At 37.1% G+C, this 20,853-nt stretch overlaps 1 protein-coding gene across 1 annotated transcript in view; it reads left to right on the forward strand.

The window, feature by feature from the left end:
* The first annotated feature begins 9,341 nt into the window (after window positions 1–9,341).
* The window catches only part of ABI3BP (ABI family member 3 binding protein), a 247,464-nt gene continuing 235,952 nt past the window's right edge, over window positions 9,342–20,853 (forward strand). Inside the window, exon 1 of the mRNA XM_030802139.1 lies at window positions 9,342–9,480. Within this exon, the coding sequence (XP_030657999.1) occupies window positions 9,402–9,480 (79 nt within the window). The 5' untranslated portion in view covers window positions 9,342–9,401. The remainder of the gene's footprint in view (window positions 9,481–20,853) is intronic.

Below are 20,853 nucleotides of genomic sequence, written 5' to 3' on the forward strand. Positions count from 1 at the left end.
AATATTTAGGAATTAACTAAAGAAGTGAATGTAAAGAAACTAAAGAAGAAGATCTGTATAAGGAAAACTATAAGGCATTGATGAAAGAAATTGCAGAGGACACCAAAAAAAAAATGGAAAGATATTTCATATTCATGGACTGGAAGACTCAACATTGTTAAAATGTTCATCTCACGTAAAGCAATCTGCAGATTCAGTGCAATCCATATCAAAATACCAATGACATTCTTCACAGAAATAGAAAAAACAATCCTAAAATATATATGGAAACCTAAAAGACTCAAAATAGCCAAACCTATCCTGAGCAAATAGAACAATATTAGAGGAATCACATTACCTGACTTCAAATTATGCAACAGTTATAGTAACCAAAATAGCATGGTACTGGCATAAAAACCGACACATGAACAAGTGGATAGAGAATGTGGAAAAAAAATCCATATGTCTACAATGAACTCTTCAGCAAAGGTGCCAAGCATATACATTGGGAATAGGACCGTCTGTTCAATAAATGGTGCTGTGAAAACTTGATGTCCATATGCAGAAGATTGAAACTGGACCCCTATCTCTTGCTATATGCCAAAATCAAATCAAAATGGATTAAAGACTTGAATCTAAGACTTCAAACCATGAAACTGCCCACCAAATCATAGGCAACCTACAGAATGAGAGAAAATATTTGCAAACTATCAATCCGACAAGAGATTAATAATCAGAATATATAAGGAGCTAAAACAACTCAATAGGAAAAAATACAATAATCAGATTGAAAAATGGGCAGGAGATCTGAATAGACATTTCTCAAAAGAAGACATACCAATGGCTAACATTTTATGAAAAGGTGCTCAACATTGTTGATCATCAAAGAAATGCAAATCAAAATTACAATGAGGTATTACCCCTCTCTAGTTAGAATGGCTTTTATCCAAAACACAGGCAATAAAAAATGCTGGTGAGGATGTGGAAAAAATGGAACCCTCATACACTTTTGGTGGGAATGTAAATTAGTACAACCACTATGGAGAACAGTCTGGAGGGTCCTCAAAAACTAAACATTGAGCTACCATATGATCCAGCAATCCCACTGCTAGGTGTGTACCCAAAAGAAGGGAAATCAGTATATCAAACAGATATCTGCACTCCCATGTTTATTGCAGCACTATTCACAATAGCCAAGATTTGGAAGCAACCTAAGTGCCCGTGAACAGATAAATGGATAAAGAAAATGTGGTATATATACACAATGGAGTACTATTCAGCCATAGAAAAGAATGAGATTCTGTCATTTACAACAACATGGATGTAATTGGAGGTCATTATGTTAACTGAAATAAGCTAGGCACAGAAAGACACACTTAACATGTTCTCACTTATTTTGGGGAGCTAAGAATTAAAACAATTGATCTCATGAAGACAGAGAGTAGAACAATGGTTACCAGAGGTTGGGAAGGATTGTTGGTGATAGGTGAGAGGAAAGTGGGGATGGCTATGGGTACTAACAATAGAAAGAATGAATAAGACCTAGTATTTGATAGCACAACAGGGTGACTATAGTCAATAATTATTTAATTATACATGTAAAAATAAAACTATAATTGAATTGTTTATAACACAAAGGATAAATGCTTGAGGTAATAAATACTGCATGACTGCATTTACCCTTATATGATTATTATGTATTGCATGCCTGTGTCAAAACATCTCATGCATCCCATAGATACAGCTACTATGTACCCACGAAAATTAAAAAAAGTTTTAAAAGCTTGACTTTGACATCACACACACAAAAATCTACAGACCACTATTGCGTGTGTACATAGACACAAATATTCTAAACAAAATTTTAGCAAGATGAATACAACAATATATAAAAAGAATTATAAATTATGACCAAGCAGGGTTTATCCCAAGTATGTACTTTTTATCACTCAAATATCAATCATGTATTTCATTATATTAATGAGCTAAAAAAGAAAAACCATATGATCATCTCAATATTGCAGAAGAAATATTTGAAAAAATTTAACATCCATTCCTGATAAATATTCTCAGTAAACTAGAAATAGAAGGGAACCTTTTGAATCATAAAAACCATCTGCAAAAAAATTCACAGCTAATATCAGATTAACTTAATTATGAAAACCGGAATGATTTCTAAAGGGCACAGGACAAGAATGTCTGCTCTCAACACTTCTATTCAACACTGTATTGGAAATTATAGACAGTTCAATAACACAAGAAAAATAAATCAAAAGCATTCAAATGGAAAGAAAAAGGTAAAACAGTATTTATTAAAATGACATGATTATTTATTTAGAAAATCTGCATGGAATGCATGAAAAACTACTAGAGGTAATAAATGAAGTTAACAAGTTTGCAGATATAAGCCCAATATACAAAAATCAATTGTATTTCTATGTTCCTCCAGTAAAAAATTGGTCATTGAAATAAAAAAATACCATTTACAACAGCATTAAAATGTAAGTAATGCTAAAAGAGAAATCTGACAGGATGTTTACAAGGCCTGTAACATGGAAAACTATAAAATATTGCTGAGAGAAACTAAAGAAGACACAGATGAGGGAGAGAAATACCTAGTTGTGTTTTAGCACTCAATTGTTAAAATGTCAGTTCTCCCCAGATTGATCCATAGATTCAGTTGAATTCCTGTCAAAATTTATTCCAGCTTTTTTGGTAGAAGTTGATGAGCTAATTCTAAAATTCATGTGGATATACAAAAGTCTGCTAGGTGCAGTGGCTTGTGACTATAATCCCAGCACTTTGGGAGGCCAAGGCAGGAGGATCACTTGAGCTCAGGAGTTCTGGTCCAGCTGTGGCAACATAGCGAGACCCAATTGCTACTAAAAAAAAAAAAAAAAAGAAAAGTAGCCGGGTATGGCGGTGTGTGCTTGTAGTCCCAGCTACTCAGGAGGCTGAGGTGGGAGAATCACTTGAACCTAGGAGGTCAAGGCTGCAGTGAGCCATGATTACGCCACTGCACTCCAGCCTCAGTGACAGAGCTGAGATCGTGTCTAAAAAAAAGAGAGAGAGAGAATAGGTGGGCAAACATTATCTGCTTTTAAGACTTATTATAAAGCTTCAGTTTTCGAGACAGGAGGTTGTTGGCATTTAGACAGACAAATAGAGAAATGGGACATAATAGAGACTCCAGAAAAAAAACCCACATGTATATGAACAATTGATTTTTGATGATGGTGCAAAATTAGTTCAGTGGGGAAAGGATAGTGTTTTCAGGAAATGATATTAGCCCAGTTGGGTGTCTGTATGTTAAAAAAAAAAAAAAAAAGGAAAGAAAAAAGAACTTGGATTTGGATTCATACCATGCACTGTATGCAAAAATCAACTCAGGATAGCTCACAGATTTAAACATAAAACTTAGAATATTTTCATGGCTTTGGATTTGGCAAAGGATTTTTAGCTATGACACCAAAAGTAAAATCTATAACAAAAAAGTAGGACAAATCAGACATTACCTAAATTAAGAACTCTGCACCTCAAAAGACACTGCTGAAGGAATAAAAAACATGCCATGATAGGGAGGAAATATTTGCAAAGTATATATCTGATTTAAAAAAACCTTAAGTTCAGAGTATGTAAAGGACTCACAAAACTCTATTATAAAGAAACAACCTCTTCCCTCAAAAGTGGAAAAAAGACTTTTGAACAGACACCTCACTAAAAAAAAAAAAAATAAGTGAATGGCAAACAAGACCTGAAAACATGTTTATCATCATTTGCCATTAGGAAAATGCAAATTAACCCCAAATCTGGCACTACATACCTGTAAGAATGGCAAAAATTAAAATGTCTGACATGCAAATGTTGAAGACATGGAGGAACTGGAACCTCCATGTACTATAGGTGTGAAGGTAAAATTACACAGCCACTTTGGGAATGAGTTTGGTAGTTTCTTAAAAATTTGAACAAACACCTGATTGGGTAGTCCACTCTACTTGGAATATTGGATATTTATCCAAGACAAAATCCATCCATCCATCCAAAGACGTATATACAAATGTTCATTGCAGCCTTATTTGTAAAAGCCCAAACTGGCGATAGCCCAAAGTGAATCTAATTATAACCATGATGAGTGAAAGAAGCTGGTCAGTAATAAAGTACATACTGCATGATTTCATTTATGTAAAATTCTAGAAAATGCAATGAAGTGCATCGTACTAGCAAGCAGATCAGTGGTTGTGAGGCATCATGTAGGCACCGAGAGAGAAGAGGGTGAGATTGAAAAGGGACACAAGAACTCTCTTGGAAGTGAGGGATATGTTTATGGTCATGATTATGGTGAGGATTTCCCCAGTAAACACATGTGCCAAGACAAATGTTAAAACTCACCAAATTATGTACAGCAGTTCTTGGAATAAAATTGTTTCATAACTGGTGCCACTATGTAAAGTTTGATGTTCTTTCCATGTCTGCGTGGGTTTTCTCTGGGTCCTCATGTTTCCTCCCACATCTCAAAGATGTGCAAATTAGTTGAATTTGCATGGTCCTAGGTATGTTCCCAGGACCACCAGACAACTACTCGTTCAGCATGCTGCTGCGTACTTGCATGCCCCAGGCTCTCAGACTCCCTGATGCAGTACTCTAACTTTCAGGATCCTTCTCTGGCGTATCCTCCTGTTCAGAGTTCCTTCTCTAGTTTACTAACTTATGTTTCTCACTCAGCTCTTGACTCCATCAATTCTTACATTATTTGAAGCTTAAGTTAAAAAAATATTCCCTTCACCTGGAACTAAGTTCAGCTAGGTACTCGGCATCTCTATGAAGAAAGCAGAATGTAGACAAAACAAGGAAGGCAAATTTGACAGCTTAGAGATACACAACTTAGGTCTTAAAGAAGCTTGTTTCTAGATGAATAGATCCTTCACACTGTTTTATAAGTACAAGTTGCTAATTAACTCAAGGTTATGAAGCCAAAAATTTAGAGGTCAAGATGCCTTAGACAAACTGAAGAATAACCTGCAAATATCACTTAGGTGTTTAAGGGGCAGTACATCTCTGTGCTATAAGAAGAATTGTGGAAGAGAACTTCATGCTCTGGCCAAATGTACCTCCACTGGAGCAGGACACTTGTCCAATTGGATCATGGGTCTAATTTCAGGAAAGTGATTAAAGAAATAAGATTTGGGATGAAAACATGGAACACTGGGTTTCCCATTTCAAATGAGTCATATTAAAATTATTTTTATTAGCATCCCTTAGAAAAACAACAACATAGCTTCAAATATTAATTGCACACATACAAGCCTTTTAAAAATCTCCTAGCATAATACTTTACAGAGACTAAAAATATGGACAAATAGGTTAAATGACTGCACAGAGTTGACTTCCAAGATTTGAAAGATGTATGAGTTTTAATAGCAGTCTCATTTGAAATAATGAAATTCATGTTGAGCCCTTAAAAAATCAAATATGAATTGGCCAGGCGTGGTGGCTGGTGCCTGTAGTCCCAGCTACTCGGGAGGCTGAGGCAGGAGAATGGCACGAACCTGGAAGGCGAAGCTTGCAGTGAGCCAAGATCACACCACTGCACTCCAGCCTGGGTGACAGAGCGAGACTCCATTTCAAAAAAATCAAACATGACATGACTGAAAACCATGACACTTATTTGAGCAGTGTTCTAGATGTCTTCTAGTCTCATGGATTTCACTGACTTCCCCAAGGAGAAAGTATTCTTAAAAAATGATGCCATACAATCATTGTACGAAAATTCTATCAGAGTCTACAGTTGCATAGAAAAGGAAAGAGAACAGGTTCCCAGATTCCCACTTTATAGCTTTTGACACGGTTTTTGTTTTTTTTTTTTTTTTAGATTTTTTTATTATTATTATTATTATTATACTTTAGGTTTTAGGGTACATGTGCACAATGTGCAGGTTTGTTACATACGTATCCATGTGCCATGTTGATTTCCTGCACCCATTAACTCGTCATTTAGCATTAGGTATATCTCCTGATGCTGTCCCCCCCCCTCCCCCCACCCGACAACAGTCCCCGGAGTGTGATGTTCCCCTTCCTTGACACATGCTTTTTGACACAACTTCTGTGTGTGAGGTTTGTTTGTTTTACCTCACCTTGCTCCAGAAACAAATTAAAACAACTTACAAAATCACATAAATTAAGACTCCAAGTAAAATAAGCAAGAAAAAGGGTGGGGACAAAAAATAAAGCCAAGAATGATGTCAAAGAATGCACATCACAAAGACCTATACACTTAATATGGGTGGGGGATGTATTTGGCTCTAATTTGCTACCAGTCAACACAGAAAGAGAAACCTGGTTACAATGTCAAAAAGTAAATACAGTTGCTCTGGAAAAATAGCCACAACTTTTCATACTTGACACAGCAGTCAGAGGTTTTTCTCCAGGGTTGTTATGTTTTAAGAGGTACTATATGACATAATAAGCAATGTCTAGCAACACTCTTACTATGTACAATAGGGGATTTCATGGCTGATTCTTATAATAGACTTCAGTGTAGGTATTACACAAAATGCACTATACTAAAGCATGATTTAACAAAATATTTTAACGCGGGCCAATACTATTTTCAAGAACTGTGAAAGATCTGAGATTTTTACCCTATCTGCAAGCTAACATGCAGTTCATAGAGGCTGGCAGGAGACACAAAACACCTGGGTCAAAGACAAAGGAAAGGACAGTTTATTACAGCAATAGCGGTAGCCTGAATATCAGCATTTGCACTAGTTCTAGGAGCCCAAATTCTCACAGGACAACACAAAGAGGTACAGGTGATATGTACACTTGCCATGGGTTGTTTTACAGAAGAGGAATGACAAGCTTAGAGAACTTAAATCTTTTATAATGGGAAGTGATCATGTATTCCCATTGTCCCAGAGGGAGATGTTACCTTTATGATATGGGACAGAACAGAAATTTCTATCTTCCAAGGATATTTTATATTCAAATATTCTTTACAAGATGTTCTGGAACACAGGGAGTTAGTGCCTCTGCTCATAGGATGTGCAGAAACATTAGTGACCCTTGCAAAATTGTCTCCCAACAACTGTACATTCTAGGTCATACTCAAGTGTTCTCTGACATAATCTAGAACTAACCCTTAGGCTATTGGGAGGAATTGATGAATTCTGTTTCATTTGACACTTACTCATCATGTACTTATTGCATTCTTATATTGTAGGCACTAGAGACGGTAGTAAAAGAGGCACAGTTGCTTTCTGTAGCATTACTCCTCCCTAGTCTGAGGAGAGCCCTAATACTTTCAACATCTTCACTGAATGTTCAAGTGTCCTACTAGCTAAGATAATGCAACCATTTTTTTTTCTGACACAATAATTAGAGATTGTGCTTCATTTAATTAGCCTACAGTCAGTTGCAAAACTGCAAATAGTGATTGCTAAGGTGGATTTGACTTTGCCTGCTGCCACTCAGAAGCCAATTCCTGAATCCCTGCTGGCCAAGCAGAGGTCAATTCCTAACTCTTGCACCAGCCCCTCATAAATGTTTTGAAGAACCAGCCTTCTTTACAATATTTCTGCTGGGTTTGTTCCCCTCAGAAAACCTGTCATTTCCTACTAACACAGTGGCCTCACTGGCTTAACGTGATGGCAATGACATATAGGAGCAGAACCAGCAGTGCCAGCTGGATAAATGTCCTAACCTGGATTGAAGGAGCTGCTTATTCAAGTAAAAAATCAGAGATGAAAAAGACCTGTTAAATAACCCAGTGCCTCCTGTAGTCAGTGCCAGAGCATTCCTATGGTGAGAGCTTAGACCCAGCCAGCTCTAAATGACTTTAACAAGGTGCCTTCTCACACTTTATTTGGAAGGTGGGGCTGTCTCTTCGATTTTTTCTTCTTTTTTTCTTTTTGATAAGTTTTCTAAGTAGAATTTCATTGGACTAGTGTTATTTAATTTTTCTCTTACTGTTTTTGGTTCAGCTACAGCACCCCAATGAGGTAAGCGATTTTCAAAGAGTCAGTATAAATATACCAACAAGGTTTAAAGGGCTTTATTAACCCAGCCATTCCACCCATGCCTCTATATATTTTGACCAAAGTGATATAGGGGGAAAGGATACACATGTGGACTTCAGAGGTAAATATGCCCAAGTTAGAATTACAGTTCTACTTAATTGGGGGCTTATCATTTTCATTATTATTGTTTCCAGTGACTGCCATTTAGTAAACGTTTCCTGTGTGTCAGGCCCTATGGCAACTACTTTCGAAAAACTGCTAGCAAATGTATGAAATTGATACTGTCGTCTTTATTTTAGAATTTAAAATGTAGTAATTAAGACTGGAAGCACTATAGTTAAATGGGCTGCTTAAAATGCCAGCACTGTGACCTTGGACTTTCACTTGACCTCTCTGTGCCCAGTTTATCTATCTGTAAAACGGGGATGATGACAATGCCTGCCTCATAGACCATTTTGAGGAATAAATATCTTAACATGTGTAAACTGATTCGATCAGTGCCTAACATGGAGCGAGCATTTAAATGTCATCAATATTGATAATATAGAGATGAAGTTTGCTCAAGGACAATTCATTAGTAAGTGGCATCCGTTATTAATCAGTAGAATATACCAGCATTGTCAGGACACTTAACCTTTGTTCCTCAGTTTTTCTTAATGGCAAAATGGGGATAATGCCATATGTCCTGCAGAGGCACTGGGAAGATTAAAATACAATAAAGTAGGTAAAGACGCGATTACAGAACTCAGTCCGTAGTTGAGGCGCACATGGTAATAGTGCTCTCTCTATGTCTCTACATCTACATCTGTAGTATATATGTGTATACACATATGTATTATACATAATGTATAGCTTTGTAGCCAAAGACTTACTCTTAAATGTTTCTCATAATACAGGAACTACAGAATGGCTCAAAATATATTTTATGAGTTTACTCCCATTTAAAAGAATTGGGTTGGTTTACTGGATAATTAAAAACAGTTTCCTTCTTAATAAGGTTTTATTTTATATTTTTAACATTTTGATAGTTTTTAACATATTATTTCTGGATTCTTTAAAATAGTTTATCAAATGTTTCAAAACTGCCTAAATACTTCTTCTTTCACAAATACAGATCTGCCATAATTTCAATTTTTATATCACAGAAGGAACAGACACAGTTACAATTTAGCAGAAGGAAAGAAATGTGATGATATGTTTTTGCTGTTGTGCTTTTTTTTTTTTTTTTTTTGGTGTGTGTGGGAAAGGGTGTGATGTCATCTTGTCTCCACCCCCTGTGAGTAAGCCCACGGCACAGCTAAGTGCAGCCGCCCGCCTCTGTCACTGGGAGACAGTCCACTTAAATGCAGCTCCAGGGTTGCGAGGCACCCACCAGCATCATTCCCCGTGCGAGGTGGCAAATGCAACATGCTCTCCAGCTTGGGGTGTCTACTTCTCTGTGGAAGTATTACACTAGCCCTGGGAAATGCACAGAAATTGCCAAAAGGCAAGTAGCCTGATGTTTTATGTTTTAAAAATAATATTACTATATAGACGTTTTTAAATGTTGATTTTAAATATGATCTGCTTTACCATATGGGGGGAATAGAGTTATTCTGCAGAGAGTCAAAGTTCAAATGTGTGTAGGGGTCGCTTAAACTTTTACTTTCCCCTCCTGTTATTTACTTTTCAATTACAGCTCTTTATTGCAAAAATGAAAACAAACTTATTACATTGAGCAGCCGTTCATCAGAGCGTGAACTGTATACTTTCTAACTATAGTACTTGTGTATTGAATCATATTATGTAAATGGATATTATAGTCTGTTAGAAAGAGTTGTTTCGTGTTTTTATCTTCCTCCCCAGAGACTGAATCAGTACTAGCTTAAGATTCAAAAGAAGCTGATTCTGAAACCTTGAATCTTTGGTGTGAACCTCAGACATACCTGTTGACTAGGAGGCTGAGGGAGTCTAGGCAGGTCAGACCAAAGTACGGTCATGTGCTAATTTGTAGACACGTCCCTCCAGTGGAGTTTGGAAGAGGGTTTGAGCTGTTGGACAGGACACTCCCCCTTTTCTTGGCTAAATTGCTCTCATTTTAGTGTTGGTATTTTGTTTACAAATGTTATCAGAAGGAAATTAAAATTTCCAAATTTTGACCCTAAAAGCAACCCTTTGAGCCCATCAGAACCAAAACAAGAGGCTCTTGCCTCTCTCCTGTCTCTGAACATAAATGTTGCATGTACTTTTGTTTCTCTGCAGAGGCGCTTCTCTAAGCCAACTCTAGGTCTGTGAAGGCTTTTCACGGTTACAGACTGCTGTAGTCAGCAGGATTGTGAAAAACAGGCTGGAATTTACCGTACAGTCATGATGGAAAACATCAGAGGAAATGCAGAGCTGCAGGCTTGTCAAGAACCTGGTGTGCCTAAAGTCAGAAAGAAAGGTTGTTAGTGTCAGAATATCCAAAAGATCATCCCTAGGTCCTCTCTCTGAGTAGTCTGCCCCAGGATCATCTTGTCCCAAGTGAAGACTGTTCTTTCCTCGGTGGGTAAAGTGAAACTTGAATCCAGCATGTGAAGGCTGAAGCGGTTAGCTAGTTGATATTTCACATGATGATGTGAACAGCAATAAAAAAGACTAAGTAAACTTTCTCAAGTCTTATCAAATAATTAAAGAAAAATAAAAAACAAACACTCTTAGATCTTTTTCTACCAAGTTTTGCTCCTTGATCACAATAAAACTGTGATTTAAATAAATCAATTATGAGCCACAAGCATGCAGAGTTAATTGTACCTACTAATGGAATCTTTAACAGTGACATATCATTTGAGAAGAGTCTGGAGGTTTTCTCAGGCTTAATACCTACGGAAGGCTTTTATTTTACTTTTTATTCATTGCATAGGGATGATATAGCCGCAACTTTGTTACTGCAAACTTCGGGAAAATCCCAGTGCTTTAATTATCATGTTGCAATCACTAGACACAAATCTCTTGACACAATTTTTCTTTATTTATAATGGGAAAGAAAAAAAAAACATAGTTGTCAAAAATGGCCAGAAAACTTTTGTTGTTTATTTAAAAAATATTTGTAGTTTTGGTAATTTGGAAGAAACCATCAAATTATAATAATGATAAAAGAAATGGCAAGTCTTGTTTTTAATACTACGTTTTTTCTTTACTGGAAAGCTATTGAGGACCTTTTAGCTGAAGTCATCTCTTTCAAACTGTGCTCCAGGCATAGGTGCACTGTTTGTCCTACAATGGGTAGAGTTTGGGGTGAGGGTGGAAAGGCAGCTGATTCCTGTCAATAACTTGTGGAGTCTTTAAGGGGGGAATCACAATAACTGTTAGCAGTTTGCACATTCTCAATAAAGAAACCTGTACAACTTTTTGTTTCTCACACTCATTTGACTAAGAATCCTCTTTTCCGCAGAAGATCTATAATATCTTAACAGGGGTTTGTCTGTCACAGGACACATTTGGGGAAATGTCGAGTTAAAAAAGAAGAAAAAGAAGTAAACGTTTTTATTCTTCCTTCTACTTTAGAGTTGGTTAAATACTATTTGTGACTTAAGAAGTGGTTAGAATTCTGGAGCTAGAAAAGATATTCATGATCACTTAGTCTAGTGATTTCCAGACCCTTGGATTTATGGACCAACAAAAATACACAAATACTTTAACATCAGCGTCCTGTTATAGAGAGCGTACTTGAATTTTGCTATGTGAGGATGCTCAAAGGGAACAGGGGAAAATGCCTAGTGTTTATAAAAGTAAACAATTTTAACAGTTTTATACAATAAATAAATTTAATTTCATAAATAAGGCCATTGTTATTTTTCTCATTTTCCCACAGACTAATGAAAAATTTATCACAGGCCAATATTTGGAAACCACTGACCTAACATAACCATTTATTTTACAAATGAAGATACCCCAAAGCAGGTCAGATTCAGTAATTTTCCCATGTCAATAATGGAGCCAGGACTTGATACCTAGCTTCTCATTCAAAATCCATGTTCTAACCTGCCTCCTGCCAGATAGGCAGGTTCCCCTGACCCCAACCTTAGGAATGACCTTCTGCAGTGTACATGTGAATGCTACCTATTCCTTGAATAAAAGAGTTTTTTGTAAATTTCTGTAACAGTATTTTAATTTTAACATTTTTTCCTAAGAACATATCCACAATTTTTATGTACATATTATATATATATAATATATATATGGTTATTTATAAGAAGTCAGTTGTTATATGTGGTGTGCCTATTTGCATACCTAGCCACATACTTTGTTATAAAAAGTAAGTTATTAGAAGATTTTTGCTTAGTTTTTAAAAGCTTGGAGACTCTTATTAATGGATCTTTTCTCTTCCCCACCACTAAATGACTATAGTTTTGTCAAATTATTTATTTTTGTTGGCCTCAGTTTTCTCATTTGTAAAATGGGACTAATGATAACTATCTCATAGTATTTTAGGATTAAATGAGATAAGAGACACAAGTCTGGCACATAACAGATTTTCAATAAATCCTTATTGGGTCATAGAATAGGGGATCAATGTTGAAAAACATGCACACTGAATAACACATGATCTTGTATTCAAAATGTAAGACAAATCTCTTGTAAGGTAGGAAATGAGGTGGTGTGATCTTGGCAGAAAGATGGGGTACAGGACTGCAGTGTTGTTCTACGTGGCAACAAGGGAGGCTTGTACTGCATTCTAGCCTGACCATTGTCTGCCCATACGGCCAACATTACCCTGCGGAAAGCTGCGCCTTTGCTCTAAGATCGGCTTTTCCATGGGGATTTGTAAGATGCCACAGACTCTCCTCCTGTTAAGCTTGTTTCTCAGGAGGTGAATGAGACCATACTAGAGAAGAATTCTTACATTGTTTTATACCTTTAGAAGCCCCTGTACTCCAGCTACCTCTCAAAATCTTTATTCTTGGCACCATTGACCTTTTTTCTTTTCCCGACAAACAGGCTAAAATAAAAACCAGTGAGAACAATGTGTAATTGAAAGGGGCCAACAAAATCTTATAGTGGGAGAGCAGGCCCTTGACACACCTCTGTGTGGGAACTCTAGTATACAGAAGATTGTAATTAGCCCAAAGGCAATGGCCATTATTTTTAAGCAAGTGTGAGAAAAACCACAGAGGAACCTCCAAGATACAAGTGTAATCAGATGGCCAGAGGGCATGGGGATCTTGGGTGTGACTCTTGGGATATGGCAGAGGGAAGAGGCAGCTGGCTCTTTGCTTTGGGTTCTTACCTAACAGAGTAGAAATCTCTGACTTTAGGAACAAAACACAGAGCAAATGATAATCATAACAGTAACTGCCATAGCTATTAATAACTATTACCATTATTATTATCACAGGTAACATTGAGTATATCCTGCATGTGGTAATTTAGTGCTTCATATTTTAATGTGGAAAACCTAATTAAATTATTGAAGCTCCTCCATTGTCTTTGTCTGTTTCGTGCTTCTATGACAAAATACCTGAGACTAGGTAATTTGCAAAGAACAAAGTTTATTTTTCACAGTTCTGGAAGCTGGGAAGTCCAAGATCAAGGTGCTGGCATCTGGTGAGGGCCTTCTTGCTGCATCCTCACATGGTGGAAGGCAGAAAGGCAAGAGAAGGATAAACTTCCTCCATAAGCCTTTTTATAAGAGCACCGAATCCCATTCACGGGGAAGGAGTCCTCATGGCCTAATTGCCTCTTAAAGGTCTCAGCTCCTAATACTATCACACTGGCAACACCTGAATTTTGGAGGGAACACATTCAGACTATAGTACCTATGAAGCAGGTAAATCTATTATTCCCATTTTACAGAGCATAAAATTGTGCCTCAGAGTGTTTAAGTAATTTACTCCAAGTAAAACAGCTAGAAAGTGGCAAACGACTATACCTTTAATTTTGATGCAATATTAGTTCCCTGCTCTATGTAAAGATACATTAATTCATTCAAGTAAATTATACTGGATGTATACACAGAGCACTGAGGCTGGGGAGACAAAGCTTGGCACTTGTCTTCAGGGAGCTGACCAGCTTGTGGAGAAGATAAGGGACTGGTGTGGAAAGGGATAATTACAATAGAGAGGGGTCATCCTTCAATGTGGGTGAAGCAAAAAGCATTTTGAGAAAAAAAGGATCCAATCTGGATGGGAGGTATGAAGAATTATGAGAGAATAAGAAACCCAAATAGAGGTCTTGAGTACAGACACAAGTTGAGACAAGGAGAAAGATTGCTGAGAGGTGAGGGGCTTTCTCAACAAAGGTAGCTGCTGGCCCAGAGCCCAGGCAACCCCAGGGGCCAAAGCTCAGTGAGTGTTAAAGCACTGAGAGGGAAGCCTAGACTGACAAAAACCATACGAGATGTAACTGTGCTCTCCTTGTCTCTATCTGGCCTGACTCCTCGTGATTGATTACAAAGAGGAAATAAAATGTTGTCTTTGGAGAGGAAGGCTCTTACATCTTGCTCTGTCAACTTTCCAGCTGCTCACCTGGCAGCTGGCTCTCCATGGAGCCCTTCCAACCTCACTTTGACAAAACAAGAATGTGTCACTCCAACAGCTCAGCCCACTTCTCCAAGGGGTGGTTGATGCTTATGGGAGGCTGCAGAGGATCTCGTCCATCTTAAGTTATGGAACATACTGGTGAGGAGTGCAAAGCCTACTTGGTGTGGTTCTGCTTTTATTTGAGTAGTATATATTTATGTAGTGCTGGGACTGTATTAAACAGTACATTAGAAAAAAATGGTTCTGCTGCTAAAAAGAAACTTAAAAACCACCAAGCAAGAAAATTATTTTAGCATCTTTTACAGTTCTAAATTTTCTTGACAGTTTTATTGATGTGTTTGTCTATCAATTATTAAAGATGATCAGTAGTCCTTAATAATTCTTAAAAGTATGATAATGATCATCATGTTACATATCAATGGTGTTTAGTGCTGTGTTTATGTAAATTATCTCATTTTATCCTCACACTTGTGAAATATATTATTATTATCTCCATTTCACAGATGAAGAACTAAGCTTAAAGAGTATGTTAGCTATCTGTTGCTGCATAAAAATTTTCCACAATAATCTTTAATTGACTGTTAATAATCCTTAATAATCAATAGTCAACACATCAAGCACAGATTATTAAGCATCTACTAGGTAAACTGAATGAGATACAGCCCGTGCTATGAAAGAACCTTATATTACAAAGGTAAAAATTGACCAAATATAATTTGTCCTGATGCTAAATTTAGAATCTGAGGTTTAAAAAAATAAAGTTTTCTTGTGTTAATTATACATTCACTAGTTTAGTTTTATAGACTGCTATATTGGGCTATAAGATACTGTTAAGAATTTTTAGTATCTTCCCCTATCTCTCTTCAAGAAAGAGAGGGGACACAAGGGAACACTTGAAAATAGAAGAATTCATCAATGTAATATTATAGCAAAGACAGTTAAAATGTTATAGGTTAATGTGAGTTTACAGAAGGTTTCTTAAAGACATAAGTGATGTGTTTAATGAAGGGAATGCCATTGAGGAGATGGGATCAATCACTCTATCTGGATCACCACCCTCAGAAAAAATTTCCCTTTTGCTGTTCCCTGATTGCAATTTGTAACAGTAGGTATAAACAAGAGAATATTGAAAGTAAATGGGTGAATTTAATAAAATTGATCTCAGAATAAACATAAAATTAAGAAATAGGATACTCTAATGTGATTATCTAGATTATCTAGTTATCTAGAGAGATTACTAGTCAAATAAAAACACACTTGTAAAAATAACCCCCAAAAAGTAAAAATAAATAGTATTAGCTAAGGAAGGAACATGCTAAACATAATACAGAAAAAAAATAATTGATATACATACATTCTATTAAAATAACATTTAAAAAGATGATAACCATATTACTATGTATCAGGCATCATATTTAATGCTAAGTGTTTACAAACATGTGAAATATATATTATTATTATCTCCATTTCACAGATAAGAAATTAAGTTTAAAGAGTATATTAGTGTAATCCCAGCACTTTGGAAGGCCAAGGTGGGCAGATTACTTGAAGTCAAGAGTTCAAGACCAGCCTAGTCAACACGGTGAAACCCCATCTCCACTAAAAATACAAAAATTAGCCAGGTGCCTGTAATCCCAGCTACTCAGAAGGTTAAGGCATGAGAATTGCTCGAACCCAGGAGGCGGAGGTTGCAGTGAGCTGAGATTGTGCCACTGCACTCCAACCTGAGCAACAGAGCAAGACTCCAACTCAAAAAAAAAAAAAAAAAAAGAGTATGTTAGTTATCTTTTTCTTATATCAAATGTCCACAAAATTATCAGCTTAAAATAACACACATTTATTATTTCACATTATTGCTGTGAGTTAGGAGTCTGAGCCTGGTTTAGCTGGGCAGACTCTCCTCTCCTTCAAGATGTCTCACAGGGCAACAGTGAAGGTACTGGCCAGAGGTGAGGTCTGATCTGAAGGTTTGCATGAAGAAGGATTCACTTCCGAGCTCACGTGGTTGTTAGCAGAATTCAATTCCTTGAGGATCATTGGTCGAAGGGCGTCATTTTCTCACTGGCTATTGGCCCGAGGTTGCTGCAGGTCTTTGCCACATAGGCCTTTCTATTATGGCCACTTGCTTCATCAAAATGTACAAGCCCAGAAGAGTCTACTGGTAAGATGGAGGTCACAACCTTATGTAGCCGAATCACGGAAGTGACAACCCATCACTTCTGCCATATTCTATTGGTTAGAAGCAACTCACAGGCTTACATACAAGTTGATTGTATACCTCAGATTATGTAAGAGTCTATGCACCACAAAGAGCTCAATGGCTGGTAGCAAGTGATATAGTGAAACTATGAACATGGGAAATCTAACTCCAGATAATATACTGGTTTAAGCATTAAAACTCCATCAACTTCCTAAAGAATTAAGCATTTTGTGGCAGATGCCAACATTGGCAAACTGCTAATTTGTCTCCCTCAATGCTTGAAGTTAATTATAAGAAATCTCTGAGAATTGAGATAAATATCTTAAGAGTACAAAGTAAATATTCAGCACCCAATATGGACTTTGTTTTCTGTGTACAGGAGCCCAGTCAATGCCTAGATTCCTTTGCTGGTTTCCTCTGTGGTCCATCAAATGTGGTTGATATCATGTAGAGAGGCACACAAAATTCCTCCAAAATAGAAAAAATGCTTTTATCCCTGCCACCATCTCTTAAAGGAAAAGAAAAAAAAGTAAGAAAAAAAAATAACATATTAAGTAATTAGCACCTATGAACTTGATGATACAGTCCTGATAAAAATGTGCTTTTCTGGCCAGGCATGGTGGCTCATGCCTGTAATCCCAGCACTTTTGGAGGCCGAGGCAGGCAGATCACGAGGTCAGGAGATCAAGACCATCCTGGCTAACACAGTGAAACCCCGTCTCTACTAAAAATACAAAAAATTAGCCGGGCGTGATGGCACGTGCCCGTAGTCCCAGCTACTCGGGAGGCTGAGGCAGGAGAATCACTTGAACCAGGGAGGCGGAGGTGACAGTGAGCTGAGATCGCACCACTGCACTCCAGCCTGGGCAACAGAGCAAGACTCTGTCTCCAAAAAAAAAATTAATTAATTAATTAAAAAGTGCTTTTCTGAAACTTCAGTGGAGTGGCTTTTAGAGTAAATGGAAGTTACTGTAGGTCTAATTAAACTTGTGTGTGGAGAAAGAAAATATACTTTTATCAGTGGATGTGATGGAAGCAACTAGAAAAACCAAAGGAGTTTCTCTCAGATCCTGTTTAGTGTTAATAAAACAATTCTTCCATATGCTCTCTGGAAACAAAATTTAGGTTGTACACAGAAAATATTCTAACCATGACACTCAGACTCTCATAGAACATGTAATACTAGATACCCTGTGGGTCTCTTCTCTAGCCAACAGTCTTCTCTTGTGTTGAGAAGGCCCCAAAAGTACAGGAGGCACATGGTAGGAAAGGCTGGCTTCAAGGTCTCAGACTACTTTGGCAAAGTTCTGTGGACAGCAAGACTAAATCAGTACTTATTCTACTCCGTATAATATTAGCTTGGGTTTCCCACCAAGAGCCTTCCACAGCAAGATTGTTACAGTGTGTTGTAGGTTTCCCTCATCTACTAAAGCCTTGACATATATTTACAGTGATTTTGATGAACATTTGGAAGCCTTAGAGCTGGTCTAAGGTTTAAGGCCTCTCCGTACACATGCTATGAAGTCAGCTAATATTCCTTCCTATGGAATTCTAAAGAAGGAGCTAGAAGATGTGACATTTTCATAGAAGATTTGTCATTCTCCAGTCAAGGATCATACTTTGAAAGCCTAACCATTATAAAACCAGGGCAAATTCACCCACTTCAAGCATCTTCTGGTCACACTAGAAATTAATTTTAGAGAAAATTGAGGCCTAAGTCACAGCTCACCTATGACATAGCAATTCAATATTTTCTTCATTTAATAAGTTTACCTATGACTATAAATACTATAACATATATCCCAATATAGGCTATAGCCCAATATATTTAATCATGGATGCGATGCACATGAGAATAATAATGTTTTCAAAAATATCAGTAATGCTCTGCCTCCCCCTCAAATTTATTTTAAATTGGTCTAGGATGGGATTTTTTTTAATTCCTCAGGTGATTCTAATATGGACAGGGTTGGAGCTTTTTGACAATTTGTACGTATAAGTGCTTGATAAATAAATCTTTCTTGATGAGTACAGAGTAAAATTTAAAATTTGTAAGTACATTTTTCTACTATTTAAGTTTTGATTTCTGTAAATTTATTTTTATTTTTATGCTGCTTTGTTCCAGGATTTTAAAACATTGTTTGAAAAAATTTTCAGAGTTCCTCCTGAAGCTATATAAAATAAGTAAATGTGTAAAATTGAGAGGAACATTTGTTTTTAGTGTTAGAACATAAATGCTACTCTCAGAAGCCAGATCTGAGAAGCTGTAGACTGTGATTTTTAAGACTGGACTTACATTTATTCATTTTGTCATTTAATTAATATTTTTTAATCATCATATTAGGATTACAAAGATGAATAAGACATTTCCTGCATTTAAGGGGTTTGAAATCAGTTCTATTTAAAAATATTTGGCCACACAAAAGTCATTTACTTTTATATGAAACTGTTGGTGTGTTAATTCTTTATCCTCATTTAACAACCAACATTTGCAGGAGCTAAGCTATCCCACTGTGTTGCCATGTACTGGCTTTAAGTGATATATGTAAGAAGAAGAAAAATGAATTCAAATGTAATCTGTTAAGAAAAACAAAGCACTTCATGATTTCAGTGCAAAATATAGTAGTTAAGCAAATATGCAATGGATTTCCATACTCAGAAAGTACAGGTTGTGTAAATTATATTGAAAATAATTTCTTTAATTGTGCACATTAACGTATATATTCCAGCTGATTTTTATATTTTATGTTAAGGATAATTTTTCAGCATGTAGCATGTCTTATAATCTGAAACATATTTAAAATGTATTCCACTGTTTCTCTAATGTAATGGAAGTTCTGTCTTCTCTGAGTAGTGGTGAATGAAACCTTGCTAAGACTCTGAACAGGGGCGCTTTGCTTACAAGGTGATGCCAAGGTGGAGTTTCAGATACCCTCTCTCGTTAAATACAATTCTGTGATTTTTCCATTCTGTTAGCTGATAAGAAAACATTCTGGTTTCCCAAGGGTCCTCCTGAGAGGCCACTGTGCACGTGTGTGTGGGTGTGTGAGACCTAACAGGCCTTGCTTCTCTGAGAGCAGCAGATTCTGTCGTTCAAGGAGGGACTTGGAGTGTCTGCCAAAGTCATGCTGGCAGCGAGCTCTGGAATTCAGTTCTGTTCCAGCTATGTCGGCAGGAGATGCAGGACAATTTCCTTCTCCTTTCACTTTCCCAGATGAAGTTAAGACACTCTGGCCAGTTAGTTTAGAGTAAGGTATCAGATGACCTGGAAGACAGTCCCTCCGTTCCTCTCCAAGCCCATCCTCTCCAAACTCCCCTAATGATCCTGCTGTCACAGAATTCTTCCCTAACTATTCCTTTTTACAAGAATTAAAAGGAAAACGATGCTGGGCATGCTCTCCCATATCAGGTTTACCTAATTTGTATTTTGTTATGAGCTGGAAAGATAAATACTGAAAATTAGCACCATGGGTTAGTGGGTAAAGTGCAGGAATCCACGTGAGCCCCAGTAAGTCATTAGGTTGGTGCAAAAGTAATTGCGGTTTTTGCCATTAAAAACCACAATTACTTTCGTACCCACCTAATGCTTCACCTTTCTAAACATCAGGGTTATTTTCTCTAAAAAAAGGAAATAATAAAAGTATCAGTCCTCTTTAGCTTTCATTAACAAGTAATATTCGGGTGGCATTAATGGATTTTTTTGATAGTAACTTTCTTAATCCAAGTAAACAAACGTGAAGACCAGGTACATTTTTAAAACTCTTTACCTGCTGATATAGTTTGGCTCTGTGTTCCCACCCAAATCTTGTCTCGAATTGTAATCCCCATAATCCCCACACGTGGAGGGTGGAACTTGGAGGGAGGTGATTGGATCATGGGGGTGGTTTCTCCCACACTGTTCTCGTGATAGTGAGTTCTCATGAGAGATGATGGTTTTATAAATGGTAGTTTTTCCTGCACTCTCACACATTCTCTCTCTTGCCTGCTGCCATGTAAGATGTGCCTGCTTCCCCTTCTGCCATAATTCTAAGTTTCCTGAGGCCTCCCCAGCCATGCAGAAGTGTGAATCAATTAAACCTCTTTCCTTTATAAACTACCCAGTCTTGGGTATTTCTTTATAGTAGTGTGAAAATGGACTAATACATCTGCCTTGGCAGTG

This window comes from Nomascus leucogenys, chromosome 21 (genome assembly GCF_006542625.1).
Source record: "Nomascus leucogenys isolate Asia chromosome 21, Asia_NLE_v1, whole genome shotgun sequence".
Classification (NCBI taxonomy): Eukaryota; Metazoa; Chordata; class Mammalia; order Primates; family Hylobatidae; genus Nomascus; species Nomascus leucogenys.